General features: G+C 49.6%; 1 protein-coding gene across 7 annotated transcripts in view; it reads left to right on the top strand.

The window, feature by feature from the left end:
- The window catches only part of KMT2D (lysine methyltransferase 2D), a 133,699-nt gene that overhangs the window by 49,410 nt on the left and 59,423 nt on the right, over positions 1–24,866 (top strand). For 6 of the 7 annotated variants that reach the window (XM_053290869.1, XM_053290871.1, XM_053290870.1 and 3 more), the window contains 12 exons: positions 980–1,210; positions 2,005–2,151; positions 2,242–2,361; positions 3,669–3,796; positions 4,235–4,418; positions 5,657–5,737; positions 7,119–7,235; positions 7,543–7,704; positions 8,128–8,215; positions 8,370–8,605; positions 21,517–21,590; positions 22,411–22,461. In XM_053290869.1, coding sequence (XP_053146844.1) covers positions 980–1,210; positions 2,005–2,151; positions 2,242–2,361; positions 3,669–3,796; positions 4,235–4,418; positions 5,657–5,737; positions 7,119–7,235; positions 7,543–7,704; positions 8,128–8,215; positions 8,370–8,605; positions 21,517–21,590; positions 22,411–22,461 — 1,619 coding nt within the window. The remainder of the gene's footprint in view (positions 1–979; positions 1,211–2,004; positions 2,152–2,241; positions 2,362–3,668; positions 3,797–4,234; positions 4,419–5,656; positions 5,738–7,118; positions 7,236–7,542; positions 7,705–8,127; positions 8,216–8,369; positions 8,606–21,516; positions 21,591–22,410; positions 22,462–24,866) is intronic. The other variant, XM_053290872.1, reaches the window with a different exon arrangement.

The raw sequence follows: 24,866 nt of genomic DNA, 5'->3' as shown, positions 1-24,866 counted from the left end.
TTCTGGGCAAAATACAAAGTGCTGGTTATTACCTTTAAAGCCCTGAACGGTTTGGGTCCAAGGTATCTTAGAGAGCACCTTCTTTTACATGATCCCCACCGCACGTTAAGGTCATCTGGGGAGGTCCGTCTCCAGTTACCACCGGTTCGTTTGGTGGCGACTCAGAGGCGGGCCTTCTCTGTAGCTGCTCCTGGGCTGGGGAATGTACTCCCAGCAGAAATTTGTAATCTTAATTCTTTACTGACTTTCAAGAGAGCCCTTAAAACTTATCTGTTTGGCCTGGCCTTTCAGGGTTTTTAATTAGTTTTAATTGTTTTAATGTTAACCTGGCTTTCAGGGTTTTAATTGTTTTGATAGTTTAATTGTTTTTAAAGATATTTTTAAATTGGTGTTTATATTTGTATTTCTGTTTTAATTGTTTTTAATTATTTCTGTTTTTTAATTGTAAACCGCCCTGAGCCAGCTCGGAACGGCGATATAAAAATCAAATAAATAAATAAATAAATAAAATTGAACACATACTTTCGCTTTTTCATACTCTATTCAGGTTGCAGATTTTGGCCCTTGTTGAAGTAGAACTTGACTTTCTTTTGTGCAGAGTATACACTTTTCAGCAGTTGCCCTCTGCATTAAAAGGTTGGGCCTGGTGAAGATCCCCATTGAGCAAATCTGAGCTCAAGGGAATAAGCATTGGATTTGGTACCAAGATACTTTGTGCTTGCGACCAATTTCCTAGGAAAGGCCAGGTTGCTGAGTGATGCCACATGTTGCCTTGATACAGGGCTCACTAACCCAGGCAAGGGGCTTTGAGTCTGGAATGAATATAGGCCTGGTTAACGGTCATTGGCTATAGGAGAAGAAGGGGGATTTAGTGGGATTTAGAAAGGGGGTATAAAACCTCTGGCTAGTTCCCTATGGAGATATGTGGAGGCATTGTTCTGGCTTGACCCACCTGTCAAGTTCTGCTCTTTCCCCACAGAGCCTCAATATTTTCGCTTTGAAGGTGTCTGGCTGACCGAGGCTGGCATGGCAGTGCTCCGGAACTTGTCCTTGTCACCACTGCACAAGCGCCGGCCACGCAAGGCGACGCCGACGCCGACACGGCCATGTGCCCTCAATGGCGAAGGTGGGCTGGATGGGGTTGACCCCCTGGGCCCGGATGAAAAAAAGGAGGGTGATGTCGAGGCAGATGAGATCCTGAAAGCTGAAGGTTTGTGCCCTTCCCTGCGGGCTTCTTAGAGAGCGTGTCGCTTGGACAGCTCCATTCCATCTAAACTCTACTGTTGACTTGAATCGGTATTGTTAACTCTGGCCGGCAGCAGAAATCTGAAAGCTGTGGTCCAGCGTTAGGTCTCACTTTACTGTACGGAAATGTACAGTCAATGAGCAGTACCATGTTCACTGTACTGGTGACCTTTGGGAATCGGACCTGGATTTTATTACAGAGCTATGGTTGCCATTTCCAAAACTGATCTGAAATGTAGATCCCAAGGTCTGCGATTTTTTGAAGATTTGTTACAGGAAGAAATCTCAGGATTCTGCTTCTAGGGTGCTGATTTTGTGTCTGTGTTTTTTTTTTAAACTATACAATTAAAATGGGCAAATTGATAATTATAACTGTTATGGGGTGTATGGCAAGGGATCTGGATTCCCTGTTGTGTGATGATAGCAGATTCGGGGGGTGGTGGTGTACACCAAGTTGCTCTGAGGTCCCATATTTCAGTAAGTCCTCAGCTTGTGAGTATCGTTGCTGTTAGCTTAGGAGCAGTATTTAGAAGTTATTTATAATGTGTGCAAGTGATAAAGAGATTGACAGTAATCTGTTCTGAGTGGAGGTCCATGTGTACACTTAGTTGCTTGCATCTGGGAGACAAGTACGCATGATGGGATGGTTAGGCATCTCGTGCATATGTGAACAATCAGAGGCAAGGGGAGTTTTGAGGGCTTGGAACAGGGCACGGACTGATGATCTTGTTGTCCCCTCCCTTCCCCCTCCACTTGCAGTTAGTGTTGAGCACATGGAGTGTGAAATCAAATTGGAAGCTCCTGCTACCCCAGACAGGGAAGCTGCAGCCGATGCTGACTTGAACAAGGGTCTGCTGGAAGACTCTGAGGAGGTCAAGAAGCGGAAGCGCAAGCCATATCGCCCAGGCAAGGAATCCTTTGCAGTTCCCTCCCTCCCTCCCTCCCTCCCCCACTGCCCCCCCCGACTAAAACTCTTCCCCTCGTTCCCTGGAACAGGTATTGGAGGGTTCATGGTACGGCAGCGGAAATCACACACACGCTTGAAAAAGGTATCGGCAGCCTTGGTGGCAGAAGTCCCTCGTGAGGTGACAGGTGCTGAGGGGCCCCCGGAAGAGGGTAGGTGTGATGGTTGTGTTTCAGAATCGTCCTCCCTCATGTTCTCCATTCGGGTTGGGGCTGCTGCTTCGGTTTTAGAAGCTCACCTAATATCTTAGAAGAAAGATTACTCTTTTCGGAATATTCTGTATCTGGAAGGTACTATGCCAGTGTAAGGGACCCAAGTACGTTTCATGCGATCTACTCACAGTAGAGGGATTGCTCTGATCTCACTTTAGGAGCATGTGCCTCGTTCAAGGTGGGTTGCCACCGATTGAAGACTGACCGAGAGCCACTGACCAGGCTTAGACACGGTTTCAGCACACCCTAGAACTGTCTGGCTTAGGACATACTGGCACTTCACAGTCTGAGACCACAGAACTGGGATCTAGACCCACATTCTAAACACCAAATCATTTAGTAGTGCTGTTTATAACCTTGCGAGGAATATGGGGAAGAATCTTGCAAGTATTGGAACCTTTTAAAATTACAGTAGACTGAAGCCACTTCTAAGCATATTTTAAGGTTTTAATTTGTGATTTTTAAATTGTTACATTGTTTTAATTTTTTGTATATATTCTAATTTGTTTTTTGCTATTGTTAACCGCCCAGAGACGAAAGTATGGGGTGGTGTACAAATTTGACTGACTGACTGACTGAATGAATGGAATTTATTAACGAAATAAGAGTTGCAAGCAGAATAAGGAATTGGGGGAAATGGGAGTAAAGAAATGCACACCGGAATAAGCGAGATAATGCAAAACAGCAACTACTACTGTGTTTTGCCTTAGTTCAGCAGTTAGGCAGGTCCTTGGCTGAGAGAGTGTTAATCTCTGCACCTTTGGATACCAATTAGCAGAAGGAAATTGCTGGTGTGGTGACACAATGGCCCTCAACCTCAATATATATGGATTAAAGAGTGGGAAGGCTGCACCACTGTGACTCCCTCCCTCCTGCTGGGCGCTCACAATTATGCAACTCCTTGTGTGAAGGGGGTAGCGCCATAACAATGATGGTTGCTGCTCGCAGAAGTGCCATCCATCACGGTTACAGCGCTTCCCCCTTCATACAAGCAGCTGCACAATCGTGAGCGCCCAGCAGGAGGGAGGGAGGCACAGCTCCTGGGCAGGACTTCCTTCTCACTTTTGCAGCTGTAAGTGTGAGTGCCGCAGGGTTGAGTAAGCTATAAGCATGAGCACTGTGAGGGTAATATCTGAAGAGAGTGACGGTGAGCTAAGCCAGATAGCTGATTCTACAGATGCATTCAATAACTTGTCTTGCCTATTAAGATGGGATGCATTAATCAGCTCTCTCTTCCTTCTCACCAGGAGCTCAACCCACTGAAAACCCTGCAGAGGTCATCGCTGAGCAGGGAGTAGCTGAGGTGGATGAAAAAAAGAAACGCCGTGGCAGAAAAAAGAGCAAGCTGGAGGACATGTTTCCTGCCTATCTTCAGGTAAGGGCAATCTGGGGTTTGGTGGTAGACTTTAGAAGATTGAAGGGGAAACATTTCTAAGCAAGGATGAGTGGCATTCGCCTGTTCCCAGTTATTTCAGCAGCAGTGTTTTCCAAACAAGGAAAGAAGAAGGGGAAACCGGAGATGTTGGGGTGGGGGTGAGGTGATGAGCCAGGAGCTGGTAGCTGATGCTTGGGGAAATGCAGAGACGTTGGAAGTTACAGTGGAGTGATTATCACTGGAGGGACCATTCTTAAAACTGTATAGCAATGGTAGGAAGCCTCTGTTGTGGGGAAAGGGTGGCTGTTGCTGCCCATATTGGACTGAAGGGGTTGCAGCAGCACCATCTTTACATGTGGCCTTCCAGAGGTTCATCTGAGTACTGATCTGGGAATGCACCTTCTCTCCTTTTTGTTCCTTCTCCAACCCCTTTGACAGGAAGCCTTTTTTGGAAAGGCGCTCCTAGACTTGAGCAGAAAGGCCCTGCTGGCAGCTGGTGGTGTGGGCGGGAATGGAACTGCCCACCCTCCTGTCAGCCAGGGGGGTCCCAGGCCTAAGGTGGATTCCAACATGCTCCAGAAAGGGCCTGTGGATGGAAAAGAGACTTTGCTTCAGCCCAAAGGTAAGTAGGTAGTGGAGAGAAGTAGCCAGATCCAGGAGGCAGAAGTGTGTCACTCAGGTTTGGGGTGCAAGTGACTGGCTTGGAAGGAAAGGGCATTCCCCAAAGAGAGCTGGCATCAAGTGGAAAGGAGCCTTTGCTCTTGGTGCAAGCACACCTGTGTCCTAGAAGTTGGAAGCAAGTCCCATTGATCTTGAAGGAACGAATTCCAAGTAAATGTGCTCAGGATCCCAGATGGCAAGGTCAGAGAGGATTTGCACTGAGTGGACATTGGTAGCATATCAAACTGTTCCCTCCCCAGGCTCTGTTGATGCTCATAGAAAAGTGGTGGCATGCCGTATCCTAGTGCAGGTATGGCCAACTCTTGGACCGCTGTCTCCTGTTGTCTGAGGGCTGGAAGTACTGCCATCTAGCATCACTCGCCCAAAGAAAAAGTGTTAACTAAATGGCTGTGAGAGTTGAATAAGCCCCCACACTCTAGAAATCTTTGGGGGCTGCCTTGAGCATGATAGTAGTTACAAAGAAAAATAGCTTTCTCTTTTCATTTCCCTTTAGCAGTACAGGAATAGAACAGCAACAAAGAAAATAGTCAATAATTTTGGGCAGCACCCAGACTAGTACTTCCACTTGCACAAGGGGCAGAGCAGTTTTCACCAGTCCCTCCTTCCTGCTGCAGTCCTTTGTGCTCTATGAAAAGATGTCCCTGAGGGCTGAGGGATTTCTCCCTGTCCCCGGGCAAGTAAAGTACTAGACTGGATGCGGCTTGCTGCTGTTTTTATACACACGTAAATGGCACTGATCCAGTGTGGGACAGTTTCCCATTCAGTGCAATTAAGAGTAAAAACAGTTCCAACACTACAACTTTAAAAAATAGTACGGGGCATGAAACACCACAAGGCCATTGACCTTATTGAGAAATATAGGCAGTATGGAATTGTCCAAGACTGAAAGCAAAGTTTTCTCTCCCCACCCCCACCACTGCAGGCCAGTTTGACCCTGTGAATTAAGAACATCTCTTGTGAGCAAATCACACTCAGGTTGCATTTCAAATCCAAAATACAACTTTAACCATGTAGAATTTCCTTTTTCCTTATCAGTAACATTTTGGGCCTCCCCACCCTGATGGCAATTTAGTAGCGCCACCTCAGGAGCGGGACAAAATTGCTTTTTTGTTGGGGCTGGGGCACTTTCATTGGCACCCTGGTTCTTGTATGTCAGCTTCTCCATGTCTTCTTTTCCAGGGGATGAATGTGTTGATGGCAGAGAAGCAGCAGCTCCAGAAAACAACTTGAAAACAGCGGAGGCCAAGACTGAGAATACCGGTGGGTATAAGGATGTACAAAGGGCTTGAGGTGGCTTTTGCCTCATGAGAGTTCACTTTTAAAGAACCTGAGGCAACCAGTGAAAATAGTTGGTTCCCTTTTTAATTTATTTAACACTGTATTGATTGGCACAGGCTATTAGGTTTTGCTAACATGTGCCCCCTGGTAGCTACGTTGTATTCCTTAAGAAGTGATCCTGAGTGGGTGTGTTCTCCCAGTACTGTATGTGTTCTGGCCTTGAATGCATACAAGGAATTCCCGGCTCAGTGGAAACTCCAGCTTCGTCTAGAACAGGATACTGATCTCAGATACACTCCAGTTTGGTGTCAAAATTGTCTGCCTCTTCCAAAATGGGGTTGCAGCCCAAGATAGTGTGTACTTTGTGTTGCTTAACAAGGACCCACAAATTTAGCCTTAGCTCACTAGCCAGCCATTATTTGTGGTTGCCACAAATCCCCTTTCTTTCCTCAGATCCTTTTCTGGCACACAGGCAGAGAGAAACATGTCTTCTGGCATTTGCACTGGGATGTGGAGATGGTGAGAAACAATGGGAACCCTCTCCTACTGCTTAGAAAGGATTCCTGCTCTTTCTTACCTTCTCAAAAATGGCAGAGAAAATAAGATCTCTGAGAAGGAGATCTGTGTGGTGCTGGCTGTCCTGATCACCAGAGGGCTTGGGGGCACTCACCAGGGACAGATTGTTAAGTGGCTTTGTAGATACCTGTTGCTTAAATGAAAATCAGCACCTGTGTTACTTAATTTCTGTCTCCTGAATTATGGAAGCTTAAAGTAAATTTGCATATATCTGCTTGCTTTGCATTGTTTTTTATTCATGCGGAGGAATAAGGAGTTGAGTGGCACACTGGAGTTCCATCCCCTGACCACCAAAAATCCTCTTTGGTGTGCTTATTTATGTGGCTGAGGGTGATGGGAATTGTAATCCAACAACATCTGGGGAATGAAGTTTGAAATCCCCTAGTGTAAATTGTTCCCTGTAGCCATCTCTTTCCCCTCCTGCAACAACTGGAAAGTAGGATGTTAGGTTTTGTGCAGCTGAAACTTCCAGTGATCTGTTAAGGAGGCCTGCCATCGGAGCACCTAATCCTGAAATCACTTGCATCAGAAGTTTTGCTTCCTTGGTCTCTGTCTTCTGGAAAGATGAAATCAAGAAGGACCAGATTTGCATTAATATTCAAATTGCCTCTTCTTTTTCTTAAACATAAAGAGAGAGAGATCTCACTTGGAAGCAGGTGATCCTTCGTGACTCATTTCCAGAGTGCCAGAGCATAGAGATTAGCACCGCTTAGCACATGACCTTGCTCACGCATGCTGTAGATAATAATTGGACTGCACTGACAGCCTGATGTTTTGCTCCCCACAGGCACAGAGGAACAGATGGTGCCCAAGAGCTCTCCAGATCCTACAGGTGCCGAGAACCCAGCCACACCCCCGGGGGAGGGGGTGCTCAGCTCCGACCTTGACAAAATCCCTACTGAAGGTCAGGCGGGCCCTTTGAATAGACCCTACTGCCCCCATCTCCCTGCCAGTGATCTGCCCCCTGGAGAGCAGGGGAGACTGGGAGCCAGGACTTCTTGGCTTCTCTTCCCAGCTCTGGATTGGGGCAGATGCTAGTGGCTTAAAGTAAGCATGGTGAATGTCCGCCATATCTCTGGTCTTTCCTTCCTCCAGCTTCTGTAATTTAGCCTGCCCATTTTGGAGACCAGCAAGTTCCCTTACATGGCTGAGGTTGCTCTAGATGAACTTGCTGCTTGTCCTTCCACTGTGACTTTCCTCCTTATCAACAGAGCTGCCCAAAATGGAGAGCAAGGATGTCCAGCAACTCTTTAAAGATGTCCTGGGATCAGCAGAGCGAGAGCAGCAACTCAACTGTGTTGGGGCCGAAGCTGAGGCTGGAGGCATTCGTGACCCAAACCGTGCACAGTTGGCCCCACGGTCTTTTGTGCAAAGTAAGCCTTGGCACTGAGGTGGGGTGTGGGGGTCACTCTTGTAGATCTTGAAGGAAAGATTAGGTACTGTGGTTTACCTCTAGCCTTTTGTGTCGAAGTCACACTGCAGCAAATCTCTGGATCTCACTGTGCTGACTGCCAGAAGAGAGCACCACTGCTAGGGGCTGGTCGACCACAATCGGGGCCATTCTGTGCTGGGTGTGGGACTCCAGGCAAATGAAAATACCCACAGAGCCCCAGCCACGCCCTGTGCTTGGTGGACCGAAGCAGCAGCTCCCTCTGGCCCTGGGAAAAGGGTAGCTGCCCCCTTGAGAGATGGCACCCTCTGCTCTCTTCTGGCAGCTTTGCTTTGGAAGCCTTCATTTGGAGTAGAGGGAGATGCACTTTAATGCAAGCTTCGTGATGCTGTCTGTCTTATTGTAGGTAGTGGTGTGTCCCTTGGGTCCTTGCAGCCAACTGTGCCCATGGAGACCTACTCTGGAGTTTGCCAGTCCCCATTTCTTGATAGCAGGTAAGTCGATCCAAGGCAAAAACTGCAGTGGCATCCTCTTCCAGGCAGAAGCCCTTGCTGCTGCTGCTGCTGCTGTCCTAGCCCAGTCTCTCAAGCACCTACCCAGCATGCCTTGAATTCAACTGCTTTCCTTCTCCTCTACCACCACCAAAAGGGAGAGAAGTGGCTTCTTCAGCCCAGAGCAGTGTGAGCCGGAGAGCCCTTGGGCCAGCAGCTCTGCGGCATCCACGCCCACAACACCCACCACCGAAGGGGAGAGCGATGGACTCTCCTATAACCAGCGGAGCCTGCAGCGCTGGGAGAAGGATGAGGAACTGGGAGAACTGTCCACCATCTCGCCTGTGCTCTATGCCAACATGAACTTCCCCAGTCTCAAACAAGACTACCCAGGTTAGTGATGGCTTTCCCCCCACCCCAAGCAGGGGCAGCTCCCCCATGAGAACATGGAGACAACTGCCTCAGGAAGAGCCTTGGGGGCCTTTTGGGGGGCAGTAGCATGTGCCCCTGCTCCCTGCCACCCTCCCCCACCCTCATAATCACCTTCTTCATCCCAGCTGCTGCAGACCTCCCAGCACTTCTTCAGTGTTGCCGCCCTTTCTTTGTCCTTGCAGTATGCTGTCAACTGGGTGTGGGCCTGTCACCCCCACCCAGAACAATACTTTCCTTTTCAAATCCTTTCTGAAGCAGGCATGGCTGGGAGAAGGCAGCAGCAAACAAAGCAAAGAGGCGGGGGCTGATTTCTTGGCTGGCAGCAAGATCAAGAAATAAAATAAATGGAAAGTAGGAGAGGTGGGGAGTCCCTCCTCCAATAGTTGGCTTGCTTTGTGCTGCTTCCAGCCACAGCAGCCAGCCCATTGGACCCGGCAACGTTTGCTTCCTGTTTTTGCTCCACCCAGCTCTGTGCCAGGCAAATTTGAAATGTATTCTGACTCACTTGGAGAGGCGAACTCAGAAAAGGAGAGAAGAGGGGAAAACACACATACACACACAAAACAAGGACTTGTGCTGTGTTTGTGAGTAAGGGGGGCGTGGGGGGGAGAGAGAGTAAAAGGAAGAAGTAGGGTAAAAAGAGAGAGGAAGTGACCTTGGAGGGAAGTGTGGGGGGAGAGAGAAGGTGAAACAGCCCTTAAAAAATCTTTTATCCAGAATTTTATCTAGCAGATGCATGTTCTGGTTTCCTCTCCTCCACCTCCCTGCCCACATCCCTTCTCAGTTTTTGTTGAGTGTGATGTGGGCTTTTGGGGAGAGGGGATTTTGTAGGAAGGCCCTCTCTATTCCCAAAGCCTAACGTTGCATAAACCGCACTGATCTTTCCCAAAATTACTGTCTGTCTCATTCTTTCTGGTTGCTGCTATCAAGGCCATCTCTGTGGGTTATCCTCGTCACGTGTTCTAGGGGCAGGACTTAAGTTAATTAGCTGAAGAAAGACCCAGGCTGAGGAGGAAGACCCCGCCCAGTTCTTCAAGTCCTGCGTAGCTCCAGGCAGGTTTCCTTATCTCTCCGATCTCTTCAGCATTTTTTCCTAGCTTTACCCTTCTGGCTTTCCTGAGTTTCTTCTCTTGCCTTTGACCCTCCGTTGCCTCTCTCCTTCTATTCATACACACACACAAAAAGATCTGTAGTGTAATCCGTTGCATTCATAAGGAATGGGTTTTGCGCCTGTGCAAAGCCCTCACAGATCGATTAGCTAGCTCCTCACGCTGGCCCTAACTGCCAAGCACATGACCGTGCTTCTGTTTATCCTAGGCAGTTAGGGCGCACTTCAGTCAGTTTCTGTTAGACCACCGTTGCGTCTACACCTCGGATTATATAGCTCTTTGGATTTACTTCTTTTAACTTGGAAAAACGACTTGTACCGGACGACGAAGAAAGATTGGACTTGGACTCTTGACTGGAAAATGGACTCGCCTCTGAAGACCCTTTGAACGAAGCGTAAAAACGATTCTTTCCCACCCCTCAGGGCGATGGCTGATGCTGCTAAGCCAAAGACTAATATTAAACGTTGCTCTGAGTGTCATGCAAAATTACCTTCAACGGACACTCATGATGCTTGCTTGCTGTGTTTAGGGGAACAACATAATACAACAACTTGTAAAATTTGTTTTTCGTTGTCGAAACAAACGCTGAAGAATTGGGCGTTACGCTTGAGAGCGGCCCTTTATGATGATGTGCTTTGCCCTCCAACGCCGAGACCCTCGACATTGGGTACCTCGACGTTGGGACCCTCGACATCGGGTCCCTCGGTATCGGGCACGACATTGAGTGTGGTGGTGTCGAAGCCCGCAGCACCTCTAGTGGACTCTGCTGTTCAGCAGTCAAAAGCCGCCATTGTGCAAGACTTTAAACGGCCAGAGGAAGTTGGGGGGAAAAGCGGCGCCACCACAAGAAGCACAAGCGTGTCTCATCTTCTGAGAGAGAAAGAGACAACTCTCCTCCCAGAAAGCGGAAGAAAAAGACTAGAATTCGTAGTGGGACCCCATCTCCGACTGCTTTGCAATCTGATTCAGAATGGGACTCCACATTGAAGATTACGCCTTCCCCATGGGTTTTGGAGTCGGAGGGGGTCCATCCCATCACAGCATCGGCATCGATGTCGATATCGAGGACGGCCGAGGTCGAGCGTCCGATGCCGATAGTCGAGCGTACTACAGCTCCCACGGTACCAATGTCAACATCGACATCAAGGCCGACCGGACTCTACATCGAAGGAGTACGATTCGGAGATCTTTCAAAGACAGGGACCAGGACTTTGCGTTGTGGTGCTGTGCAACTTACACCTGCCCATACTCCACTTATGTCTCCTGCGCTGACTCCACGGGGTGGAGTTCTGGATGGATGAATTTTTTGGTTTTGGAGAGGCAACTGCACAAGACCAAGTATCATTTGATCCTAAGATGAGGACAGATTTGCTGGCGATTCTGGATTCGACTGATACCACATCATTGGGTTCGACGTTCCATGGTTTCTCAGGAGTCGAGATGGAACAAGTGACGGGGCATTCGCTACAGCCGGTGCCGAAAACTCCCTTGATGTCACCAGTACCGATGGCAGTGAGAACTATTTCTGTAGCATGCCAGACTTCGGCAACCATCACTGACTCAATTCAGCAAGAGCAACCACACGATGCGGTGGTGCCTGTGCATTCTCAACTTGCACCGCTAAGGATATGAGTGCAGTCTATTCCGGACTTACCTTTACCACCTGATTTAAGGAGATGCAGATTCATCTGCTGCAACTGAGACGGATGATGAGGATTCTACAGTCCCAACAGAACCAATGGAACCTGAGCTTCCTACAGATGTGCCCCTGATTACGTCGGTGTCCCTGATGGAGGAGTTGAAGGCCTATCATATACAGATACGTGAAATGGCTGAAGCCTTAGATTTGCAGTTGAAACAGCCGGAGTTGGGTTTGAAAGATCCAGTTTACAATATGATGGCTTGGGCCAAGATAGCGCATCCTTTGTCACTTCCAATGCTGCCAGCAATTACAAAGGCTGCACAGATGGCATGGGAGGTTTTGCAGACATCAGCCGCTACTTCCTGGAAGTTAGAGGGCCTCTACCGAATACAGGAAGAAGAGAACACATACCTGATGAAACATCCGGCACCAAATTCATTGGTGGTTGAATATGCTTCTTCAAAGGGAGGTCAGTGCCATTCGACTCCTAGTGACAAGGAGGGCAGAAAACTGGATGTGTTGGGGCGTAAAGTCTATGCAATGTCCAGTTTGGCAATTAAGATCGCCAACTATTCTGCGTGTTTAGCCAGATATGGGCACCACCTTTGGGTTGTGCTTTTTCAGGACTCTGCTACCATGTCGCCGCAAGAGTTCCAAGAGAACTTCAGGAGAACGTACAAAAAGGCGACGGTGGTGACTAGACATCTACTGAGCACCTTTAAACATGCCACAGAGATGGAGTCTCGTGCGATTACCACTGCTATCACTTTACGCCACCATGCCTGGCTCCGCTCCACGGGCCTGCAGCAGGATATGCGGGATAGGGTGGAGCACTTGCCATTTGATGGGAAAGGACTCTTTGCCAAGACCACAGATGCAACAATGCAGTCCTGGAAGCAATCCAAGTTTACAGCAAAGACCTTTATGACTACCGCTGCAAGCGGCCAAGGGCCACGCAATCGCCCATATGGCAATAAACAATACTGTTCTGGATACAGGCAGGAGAGAAGAGAATATAAGAGGCAGTATAAACCATATCAACGTAATAAAGCCTATGGCCAGCGACAAAGGGGCCAAAAGCAGAATGAGGAGCAGAGTAAACAGTCTCTTTGATGGTCAGATCCATCCGCTTCCACCATGCACGATGACGCAAGATTCAGCACCCAAGGCCCATGCCACCGGCCTTGTGATTGCCAGCGTCAACATCAAGTTGGCAAGCCATGCTCAAGCATGGCACAACATAACATCAGATCACTGGGTCCTGACGATTATAAGGTCTGGCTACACAATCGAGTTCAAAGCTTTGCCACCCTTTCAGTGCATAAAGTACACCTGACCGACCCAGGTGCTTCTGGACGAAGTTCAAGTGTTGTTGGAAAAGCAGGCGAAAGTGCAAGTGGAGTGGGTGTACAGGATGTGGGGATTTTATTCCTGATATTTCCAGATCCCCAAGAAAGATGGAGGCCTACGTGCGATAATGGACTTGAGGGACTTGAATTGTTATGTGGACAACAGGAAGTTCAGAATGATAACCTTACAAGGAATCCTACACCTCCTAGTGCAGGAAGAGTGGGCAGCAACTCTAGATCTAAAAGATGCATATTTTCATGTAGGAATTTGCAAGAGCCACCGCAAATACTTGAGATTCACAGTCGGAGATACAGCGTACCAATATGTAGTACTACCGTTTGGACTCTTCACAGCACCGCATGTATTCACAAAGGTTATGGCTGCGGTAATAGCATTCTTAAGGACGGAAGGGGTGGTTATTTATCCCTATGTGGACGACTGGCTGCTGGTCAACGACACGAAAGAAGTGTTACATTTGCGAGTCCGATATATACTACGGCTCCTGGAAGACTTGGGCATCACAGTGAATCTAAAAAAGTCAAAATTAGAACCACAGAGGCGTGTGAGTTATATAGGGGCAGAGCTGGATATGCAGGAGAAAAGGGCTTATCTGCCAGAGAGCAGGTATCAGCAGATCAAAGAGCTGGTTCTTCTGTTTCAACGCTTACCGCGGCAACTGGCAGAGTTGATTCAGCACCTACTAGGACTTATGGCATCCTGCAGTACGACGGTGCGCAATACCCGTCTTCATATGAGGCCGCTTCAAGGGTGGTACCTCAGCAACTTTTGGCCGAATCTAGACAATCAACAGAAAATACTTACGGTCCCAAAGCCTGTGCTAAAATCCTTGGACTGGTGGACGGTGTCTGCCAATCTACTGGCGGGCATCCCATACCAATCTCTCACACCCATGCATGGGCTGACAACGGACGCCTCCCTTTGGGGATGGGGTGCACACTGCCAGCACCATCAAGTACAAGGGCAATGGTCTACGCAGCAGCGGAAGAGCCACATAAACTATCTCGAGCTCTTTGCTGTTTTTCTGGCGCTGAAGGCATTCCAGCAACTGTTACACGGAAAGATAGTGCAGGTCTATCTGGACAACACCACAGCGATAGTGTATTTGAACAAACAAGGGGGGACTGTGTCACACTCTCTCTATCAGTTGAGTCAAAGAATTTGGACGTGGGGTATCGCTCAGCCAATAATCACAATGGCGTTGCATATAAAAGGGGAGAACAATGTGCAGGCGGATGGCCTCAGTCGAACATTGTTGCACAACCAACACCACGAATGGGAACTCAACATAGTCTACCTGAAAAATATATTCAACAGATGGGGTTGGCCAGAAATAGACCTCTTTGTGACTGCTGCAAATGCAGAGTGTCGGACATACTGCTCACGTGCAGGAATAGGCAGGCACTCCCTGGGGGATGCTTTTCAGCACAAATGGACAAGGAGACTATATTATCTGTTTTCTCCACAACCACTGATAACTCAAGTGGTATCCCAATTACTCAGGGATACCACGAGAGGCATCTTGATCACACCATGGTGGCCCCGACAACAGTGGTTCCCGGTGCTATTGCGTCTGTCGAGAGGGACTTATCGCAAACTGCCAAGCTGACCAGACTTACTAACGCAAGGCCAAGGGGCAATTCGGCATCCACAGCTCGAAACTTTGAAGTTAACTGCGTGGCGAATAAATTATTAAAGAGAATCCTGATAAATAATAGGAAGAAGTCCACGAGACTGAATTATACTAGCAAGTGGCAGTGTTTCAAGCTATATGCTAGATGACATGGTTTCTTCCCTAGGAGGGCCACAGTCAGGCAGATATTGCTTTACCTGACGACACTCAAAATGGCTGGCCTAGCAAACACGTCATTGAAAGTTCATTTGGCAGCACTCTCATCAGAACACAAGGGATGGGGGGACACAATGGTGTTTTTCCCATCCAGAGTGTAAGAAGTATCTAAGAGGTCTAAATAATTTATTCCTGCCGCTTTGGCAGCCGCTTCAACAGTGGGATTTGACATTGGTGCTACAGGCCTTAGTGAAGCAACCGTTTGAGCCGATGGCAGAGGCTTCACTAGGTCTACAAACATCGAACTGTATTCTTGGTGGTGATTACCACAGCGAGAAGGGTTAGTGAACTAGTGGCCCTCAGGGTGGATCGTCCCTACACGCAGATATTCCTAAACAAGGTCGTGATGCAGTTAGACCCGTGGTTCTGACCGAAGATTTCGATGGATTTTCATATTAACACGGATATAGTTCTGCCTACATTCTTTGTGAATCCTGAGACGCAGCTGGAAAGAACTGTGCATGCTCTAGATGTGCAGTGCGCACTGCTGTATTACTTACAAGCTACAAAGCAGGTGCGCTCCACAAACAAACTTTTTGTGATGTACAGAGGAAGGTCTAAGGGCCAACCAGTTACAAGACAAAGGCTATCACACTGGATTGTCCAGATGATCAGATTGGCGTATACAGGGCAGGGGAGAACCCCACCAGAGACCATAACTGCTCATGCTACAAGGGCATACGCTTCTTCGGCTGCTAACTTAGCGGGCATTTCAATGGCAGAGATATGTAAGGCGGCGACTTGGTCGTCGGACCAACCATTCATTAAACACTATGCTATTGACTTGAGACAGACAAGGGAAAGGGAGTTCGGATGTGGAGTCCTGAAACATATCCTACCTTGATTATTAGAGAAATTATGGACCCACCGCCTGGGTTGATTCTCAGCTGCCTAGTCACCCATTCCTTATGAATGCAACTGATGATGATGATGATGATGATATTTTTAAAACATTTATATCCCACTCTTCCTCCAAGGAGCCTAGAGCGGTGTACTACATACTTGAGTTTCTCTTTCACAACAACCCTGTGAAGTAGGTTAGGCTGAGAGAGAAGTGACTGGCCCAGAGTCACCCAGCTAGTTTTATGGCTGAATGGGGATTTGAAGTCGGGTCTCCCCGATCCTAGTCCAGCACTCTAACCACTACACCACGCTGGCTCTTATCTGGATTACACTCCAGATAAACAGGTTGCTTACCTGTAATAAATGATCGGGAGGTAATCTGTTGTTTTCATAAAACCCGCCCGACCTCCCTGCAAGGATGGAAAGGCTGGGTAATGAGATATATTTATGCTTGTCATAGAAGGCAACTGCCGGCCCTCCAGAAACTGACTGAAACGTGCCCTAACTGCCTAGGATAAACGGAAGCACGGTCACGTGCTTGGCAGTTAGGGCCAGCGCGAGGAGCTAGCTAACCGATCCGTGAGGTCCCTGCACAGGTGCAGAACCCATTCCTTATGAATGCAACGGATTACCTCTAGGCCATCTGTTACAGGTAAGCAACCTGTTTTTTTCCTCCGTTTTTCTGTCTCCTCCTTCTTCCCCTTCCCTTCCCCCCCTGCATGGAGTGGCCAGGAACAAGCCTAAATGTCTGCGTTCTGGCTGGCAAGCTCAGAGACGCCTTCCCCAGAGGCACCAGAGCGCCTGGATCACCGCTTCCTCCAGCGCCCTTGCTGGCTACCGGAGAGTTGTCTGGCAGGGCTCCTGCATTGGCCGCGGTGTGTCTCCCACCGCTGAGTACCGGAACACGCTACAGGGTGGCCCCTAACTCCTCGGCGGAGACCTTGCTCCCCCAGGTCCTCCAAAGCAGGGCTATCCCGCGGCTTCCCATGACCAGTCCGCTGCCTTCCCAGCGCAGCACCACCTCAGCAAAGGCCACGATGGAAGCAGGCATGTCGGCCCCAATCCAGGAAGGCGGCTATGCCGAGAAGGGCGCCAAAACTACTGCGGCTCCAGAGGAGGCTTCCATGATCCCAGCATCGCAAAATGTGGTGAGCCCTGCCCAAATGGGGGGCCCCCCTGCCTCAGTCTGGCGCCTACTAGTCTCCCTGCTACCATGCCTCCAGAATGGCAGGCATGGATTAAAAATGCCATGGTGGACACTGTGTTGCAATTCTGGCCACCGAAACGCAAAAGGAGGTCCAAAAAACATAAACGTGACTCTTCCTCTTCAGAGGACTCCTCTGAGCCTAGTTCCCATTCGCCATCTCCCAAAAAGGCAAAAAAGAAAAAGAAGCACTCCTGCAAAAAAGCTGGAGCTCCTTCCAGCCAGGCTACTAGGGCTCACTCCTCAAAATTATCTGACCAAGATTCTGGGGATCCAAACCCCATGAGAAAGAGGCCTATCTTTCCTCTTCAGTATGCTAACCCTAGGGCCTCTGGGGTAGATTGTGATTTGGAGGAGGCCCATGCTGGATCTGGAGAGGAGGGACAAACCCTAGCTACCCCTGTAGATAAGGAGGAGGGCGAATCGTCTGGGGGTTAAGGGCCCGAACCTGCTAGCACGCCCCAACGTTTATTTGTACCTGAGGACTTGAATCCATTAATGACCAAGGTCCTCACTACTATTAGCCTTCAGTCCAAAATTCAACCAGACTTGGCCCCCACTTCTAAGGGCGATATGGTTTTTCCCAAGGCAAAACCTAAAGATATGCTTCTTCCCTTGCCAGAATGTTTTACAGAAAGCATTAAAGAAGAATGGGCCTTGGTGCACAAACCCATGGCGGCAGCGGCCCGTTTTTACTCTCTCCAGCAGGAACCAGCGGCGTGCCTGGAGACCCCTAACATGGACGCGCCTGTGGCCCAACTGGTCTCAAATTCCTTGCTCCCTAGGGACAGAGAAGCATCCCTAAAGGACCAATCTGACAAGAAAGCTGAGCTGGCCTTCAGGCGTGTGCATGATGACTCATCCTTCACTACTAGAGCCTCTGCGGCTGCATCTGTGGCAGCTAGAGCCAGTCTGTTATGGCTTGATGACCTTCTTAACGACACCCCAGCTGATCCTGTCTGCCTTAAACAGCAGCTGGTCAAGCTACAGAAAGCCCAGGTGTTCGTGGCCGATGCCACTCTCAACGCGATAAAATTTTCTTCCAGAGCATCCGCTGCATCTGTAGTGGGGAGGAGGCACCTATGGCTAAAGAGCTAGCAGGCCGATACCACCTCAGAGGCCAACCTAACATCAGTTCCCTATGACACCACCAAGCTTTTTGGAGATGCAGCCCTCAAGGCCGTCCTTGTGGAATCAAACGACAAGCACAAGACTATGCCTACTGCTCCACGCAAGCAGGACAAGCCGGCATTTAGGAAGCCTTTTCAGTCCTTTTGTGCCTCCCGACCCTCCTTCAAGGGTCGCGATGGAGAGTTTAGACCTCACAGGGGAGCCTGGAACCGACAGTGTTTCCCTCCCAGGAACTCCAGAAACAGGCAAATCCCTTCTCAGTCCAAACCCTCCAAACAACAGTTCTGACCCGGGAGGGGCCCTTCTGGGGAGCGGCCTCTCAGAATTCTTCCACGTTTGGAAGCGATCCACCTCAGACAGATGGGTGCTCAATCTCATTGAGCACAGATACAGAATAGAACTGAACGCCCCCCCCCCCCCCCGCAGATTCCTCCTGACCCCACGTTCAAGCTCTACTTCCAAACACTCAAAGTTGGCCCAGGCCATCCAACACCTCTGAGACATTGGAGCCGTGGAGTTGGTCCCTCAAGACCAGGTGGGGAGGGGCATTTATTCTATTCTCTTCACCATCCCAAAGCGGGATGGTTCCATCAGAGCGGTTCTGGACCTAAAATACGTAAACAAGTGGGTGTGGTACAGCAGATTCCGGATTGAATCCCTCAGAGCCATCACAGGGTCCCTTCTCCCCGGGGACCTGCTCTCCTCAGTGGACCTAAAGGAGGCATACCTCCATATCCCGATTCACCACAACAGCAGGTCCCTTCTCCGCTTCAAGTATGCAGGAGTGGACTATTAGTACTCCGCCCTCCCCTTCGGGTTCTCTTCCACCCCAAGGGTATTTACCAAGGTCCTGGCTCCTCTGATGGCCTTTCTCCACCTCCAGGGGATCCGGGCCTTTGCCTACCTCAACGACTTGCTCGTGCAATCTTGCTATGAAGCATCAGCGACTGCAGACCTGTGGACCACCCTCCGTGTTCTAAGACTCCACGGCTTCATTATCAACTTCGAGAAAAGCCAGCTGATGCCCTCCCACCGGCTGTGTCATCTGGGAGTCATAATCGACACCCGTCAGGGGAGCCTTTTCCTCCCTCAGGACTGATTCCTTTTTCTGGTCGAGGAAATCCAACAGGCCCTGGCCTCACCCATGGTTCCTCTGATGTCTCTTGCAAGGATCCTGAGCCTCATGGTCTCGATTCCATCTCAGAGACCCTGCCCTACCAGTCAGCTATTGCCCTGAAGCGGCACCTCCTACTCACCTTGCCCCCTCGAGTGAGACGCTCCCTTCGCTGGTGGCTCTCACCCCTGAACGTCCTCAAGGGCAAGCGATTCCTGGAATACCCATGCCTCATTGTCACCACGGATGCCAGTACGAGGGGCTGGGGAGCCCACTGCCTACAGCACTCATTTCAAAGGAAGTGGTCCCGGGCAGAAAAGCAGCATTCCATCAGCTGGCTAGAACTACGAGCCATTCGCCTAGCCCTCCTCAGCCTCTGCTCCACGATTCAGGGCAAGGATGTCCTCATAAAGACAGACAATATGACGGCCAAGACCCATGTGAACAGGCAGGGGTGCACTCGCTCCAAGTCCCTGCACCAGGAGGCGACCCTGTTGCTCTCATGGGTGGAGGAGCACCTTCCATCCATCACGGTGCATCATGTAAAAGGAGACCTGAATACCCTAGTGGACTGGCTCAGTCTGGAGGATGTCCTCCCGGGCGAATTGTCGCTGCATCCCCAAGTCTTCGATCAGTTGGCACGCAGGTGGGCGGAACCAGTGGTAGATCTCTTTGCGTCTCCCCTCAACACAGAGCTGCCAAGGTTCTTCTCACGGTTCTCATGCCTGACAGCAGAAGATACCGACATCCTGTCAGCAAGCTGGCCAGCAGGCCTCCTCTACGCGTTTCCACCAATCCCGCTTATAGCCCACGTCCTATGCCGCGTCAGGACTCTACAAGCCGAGGTGATCCTGCTGGCTCCTCACTGGCCGCAACGCCACTGGTTCGCCGAACTGCTCCTTCTCAGCATCGCAGAACCCTGGCCACTCCCAGTGACTCAGGACCTCCTCTCTCAGGGACCAGTGAATCACCTGAATCCCGGCTGGTTTCAGCTAGCTGCGTGGAGACTGAACAGCGGATCCTAGAGAATGAGGGTCTCCTGCCCAATGTCGCCTCCACAATTCTAGCCTCGCGCAGAGTCTCTACCAACAGAATGTATCAATGCATGTGGAGAGCATTCCTTCGCTGGTCTGCCCGCCATCGCATTAGCAAAGGAAAGGCCTCTATAACATACCTTCTTCAATTTCTCCAGGAAGGCCTGGATAAGGGCCTTAAGCCCAACCACCTTGAAAAGGCAGGCTGCTTCGCTCGTCGGCTTAATCTCTGGACAGTCTCGCATGGTGTAGCCTATTCATCCTCTGCTCAAGCGTTTTCTCCGAGGGGCTACTTTGCTATTGCCACCCACCTCGCATCGTTTCCCCTCCAGGGACCTCCACACAGTTCTTTGGGCGCTTCAGCTAGCACCTTTCGAACCGATCAGGTCTATCTCCCTAAAGTTGCTATCCTTCAAACTAGCTTTCCTGGTAGCAGTCACCTCTGCTAGGCAGGTGTCTGAGCTTCGAGCCTTATCAGTTCACAGATCATTCTGCATATTTTCTGAGGACTCTGTCCAGCTGATACCAGACCCTTTCTTCAGACCCAAGGTCCTATCTCAATTCCATCTTTCACAAGACGTATTCCTGCCGACCTTCTGTTCACACTTGGTACATGCGCAGGAAAAATTATGGCATAAGCTGGATGTCAGGTGCTGCTTGAAGACCTACATCAACAGAACAGCCTCTTTTCGTAAATCAGACTCTATGTTCATCTCCTATCTTCCCACTTCTATGGGAGAACCTGTCAACTCTGCCACGATCACCAGGTGGATTAGGACATGTATCTCAACGGCTTACGAATCCCAGAAACTGAGACCACCAGCCAGGATTACTGCCCATTCCACTAGCTGCGTTTTTTACTAACGCTCCCCTACACGAAATCTGCAAGTCAGCCATGTGGAGGAACCCATATACCTTCACACTGCACTATAAATTGGACACTTTTGCCGCGGCCCAGGGAGCTTTTGGCAGACGTGTCTTTCAGAGTGTATTCCCCTGGGAATAGTCCGAGAGCAGCCCGCCCATGAAACGTACAGCTTTGGTATGTCCCACAGAGATGGCCTTGATAGCAGCAACCGAGAACGGAGCATTGGTTACTTACTGTGAAGGCTTCTTCTGGTTGCTGCTGTCAAGGCCATCTCGGCCCTCCCGTCCTGCTCTCAGCTATGCCCTGGGGAGTCGTTCCTGGGGCTCTATGCTACCAACCTTCTGCTTTTGTCTTTTTCTTCTGCTGTATACATACTCTTCCTCTGTTGTTTTTTTCCGTTTGGCTTAAGGGGAGCCTCTCCTCTACTTCCTACTTGGCTTGTAAGAACTGGGCGGGGTCATCCTCCTCAGCCTGGGTCTTTCTTCAGCTGATTAACTTAAGTCCTGCCCCTGGAGCATGTGACGAGGGTAACCTACAGAGATGGCCTTGACCGCAGCAACCAGAAGAAGCCTTCACGGTGAGTAACCAATGCTTTTCCTCTGTCTTTTCCTCTGTCTGCTGTCAAACCTGTTCACAGAAACTCTAGTCAAAACTGGTTTAATAACCTTGGTGTGTAGTCTCATTTTTTCTCTCCTTTCCCCATACTTAAGACTGGTCTAGCCGTTGCAAGCAGATCATGAAGCTCTGGAGAAAGGTGCCAGCCTCTGACAAATCCCCTTACTTGGTAAGTGGACCATGTGGATATGGTTTTAAATTCAATGTTTTTTGTGGTTTTTCTCTGAAGTATGAAAGATTTTTCTAGTTCCTTAGAGAAGCTTTGCATGCATACACTTGTGATTTTTTCTCTGTGCCTGCATTGACAGTTTGGTTTGAATATTTCTACTTGTTAGGAATGTACATAAAATAGAAGAGCTAGGTGTTTAGTTTTTTAAATTTCAAAACAATCATGTAACAAATGGCCCAGTGGCGTAGCCGGACGGCCGGCGGCCTATGTGTGGCTGCGGCGGCCGCCCCGCTGACCCCACTCCCTACGTCAGACGCAGGGCTAGCCACGCCCCGCTGCGTCTGACATCAGACGCGGGGGCTCCATTTGGGAGTTGGAGTTTAACTCCTGAAGGGGCCGCGCAGCCCCTTCAGGAGCTACTTAGGCTGGCGCTGCATTTGCAGTGCAGCCAGGAGCAGCTCTTCCCTGCCTTAGCAGGGAAGAGCCGTTCCTGGCTGGCGCTGCGAATGCAGCAGCAGCCTTAGTTTAGCTCCCGAAGGGACTGCGTGGCCCCCGTTCAGGAGCTAAACTAGCACCCCCACGTCTGACGTCAGATGTGGGGAGGGGGGTGTCGGGGCCACGAAGGGAGGGGGGTGTCGGGGCCACTGATTGGGGGTGGCCCTGGATTTTTTGAATCTGTTCACCCAATGATAGCTCCGCCCCTGAAATGGCCCATTCAGCTATTTAGAAAGGGAACTTGCACTTAGCTTTGGGGTTGGGGAAGCATTTGTTGTCCTTTGACTTTGTGATTTCTTCTAATCTTTGAATTTTTTCCATGCAGCAAAAGGCCAAAGATAACCGAGCAGCTCACCGCATCAACAAGGTGCAGAAGGTAAGCAAGACCGTGGAAAGCTGGTTGGTAAGTAGCATAAACAAAGACGAATGGGGCAGCAATTCTGGGAAGTTGAACCTGACTTCCATGGTCCTGACTATTTTGTGCGACACTCTGATAGAATTGCCTGGGGAGCAGTTTAAAAATATGTCAACTACGGGATATTCTCTACTTACAAGCGGGTTGTGTTCCAAAAATTAATTTGTAAGTTGGATGTTCATAACTCGGAAGACAAATGATTCCCAAGAGTGGTGACTGGTTTGTATGTGCGGATTGGCATTTTGAAGTTGGGGACTTCTTTAATGTAATATGTTATGGTGCTCGTAAGAAGAGACAAGCAGCTGAGTTTCTCTCCCCACTCCTTACCCCCGGCTGGTTCTACTCGACTGTCTCGCACTGCCCCTCCAGCAGCCTCTAGTTTCTGCAGTTTAATGCGGCATTTCATATTGAGTTTTATTGTGAATTGTGTGTGTTTAGTTATAGATATATGTATGTATTATCTAATTGGGTTTTTGTTGTTGTGTGCTTTGTAAGCCACCTTGAAGGCTTTCTAGAAAAAGAGAGAGAGAGGACAAGAGCTACTTTTGTGGTAGCAAGCATGAATTGCCCCCTTTGCTAAGCAGGGTCCATCCTAGTTTACATTTGAATGGGAGACTGCATGTGTACACACTGTAAGATACTCCCCTTGGGATGGGGCTGCTCTGGGAAGAGCATCTGCCTGCTTGCGTGCAGAAGGTTCCAAGTTCCCTCTCTGGCATCTCCAGGTAGGGCCAAGAGAGATTCCTGCCTGCAGACTTGAAGAAGCCACTGCCCATCTTTGTAGACCAGGGCTGTTCAGCTTGGGCCTTCCTGCAGATGTTGGTCTACAACTCATATAATCCTGGCTATTGGCCACTGTAACTGGGAATTATGGGAGTTGTAGTCCAAAAACAGCTGTGGGGGACAAAGTTGAGCAGGCCTGGTGTAGACAATACTGAGCTAGATGGACAAATAGTCTGACTCAGTATAAGGCAGCTTCCTATGTTCCTAAAGATAGAGGTTTCAAAATGAATGAGGAATACAAGCAAGGTGGTGTTGCCACAAAAAAGGTGACATTCAAGCCTATTGGGAATGCAGAAGGTATTGATTCTCTCTTGGGGTCCTTTTGAGGCATCTTCAATATTTGTTTCTTCTTTGTGGTCTCTGTGCATCAGACACATGAGATTTGTGCCTGTGCAGAGACCAGCCCTGGAACCTTCAAGAGATTAAGGAGAGAGATTTTGGGCGGGATCCCCACCCCTTTTGTATCCATGTCCTGGCTGTCCTGCTCTATCCCTTTAGTTTTTCGCTAGGGGTGTGCACAGAACCACCAACTGCGGTCCAGCACTGGGGGGGGGGTACCTTTAAGAGCGGCGGGAGGGTTTACTTACCCCTCCCACCGCTTTCCCGCTTGGCGCCGTAAACATATGAGTAATTGGGGTGGCAGGATACCTCCCTGCTGCCCCTTCCCCGACGTTACTTGCAAAACCTCCCAGGAGTGCATTGCGCACGCGCACGTCACAGAGACGTGAATCGTGCTCTCGTCTCTGTGACGTGCGCGTGCAATGCACTCCTGGGAGGTTCTGCAAGTAATGTCGGGGAAGGGGTGGCAGGGAGGTATCCTGCTGCCCCAATTACTCATATGTTTATGGCGCCAAGCAGGAAAGCGGCAGGAGGGGTAAGTAAACCCTCCTGCCCCTCTTAAAGGTACCCCCCCCCACCCCGAACCGAACCACCCAGGTCTGGACCGGTCCGGGCCCATCCCTATTTTTCACCAACTACCACAGAGTTCACAGTGCCTCAGGCCTTGGGGGTGGGGGAGGCCCTATCCATCCCCAGCACAGTTTTCCTCCAGTGGGTGTTGCTGGGTGTCTATCTTATGTTTCTTTTTTAGATTGTGAGCTCTTTGGGGACAGGGTAGCCACACACACATATACACACACAGATAAACTGCTTTGGGAACTTTTGTTGAAAAGCGGTATATGAATATTCATTATCTTTGTATTTGTATCTCCCAGCCTCCTAAGGGGAAGGATAATTCATACCCCTTAAGTCCCTGATTAATACCTGGTGAAAACACCAGCAAGTGTAAAAATAGGAAGATAGGTCAAACAGGAGGACACAACAAAGCTGGGGAAGGAAAAACCCCGTGGAATATTATTTATCAGTAATGCAATACCCCAGGGAGAGACCATCCCAGAAGGAAACTACCCAAAAGGAAAGGACAGAGAAGCAAATGGAGACCGGATACCCCAAGGGGTGGGGTTGGGTGGATACACTCCCAGCCACTGAGGAGAATGACCATTCAGGTGAGTGCCAACAATTCATTCTTCCTCAGTGGGGGAGTGTATCCAGGCTGGGACCTACCAAAGCCCCTCAGACTCCTA

Source organism: Hemicordylus capensis, chromosome 2 (assembly GCF_027244095.1).
Source record: "Hemicordylus capensis ecotype Gifberg chromosome 2, rHemCap1.1.pri, whole genome shotgun sequence".
In the NCBI taxonomy this organism is placed as follows: domain Eukaryota; kingdom Metazoa; phylum Chordata; class Lepidosauria; order Squamata; family Cordylidae; genus Hemicordylus; species Hemicordylus capensis.
Note: the sequence above shows the minus strand (reverse complement) of the source record. Positions and strands in the feature narration are given on the sequence as shown.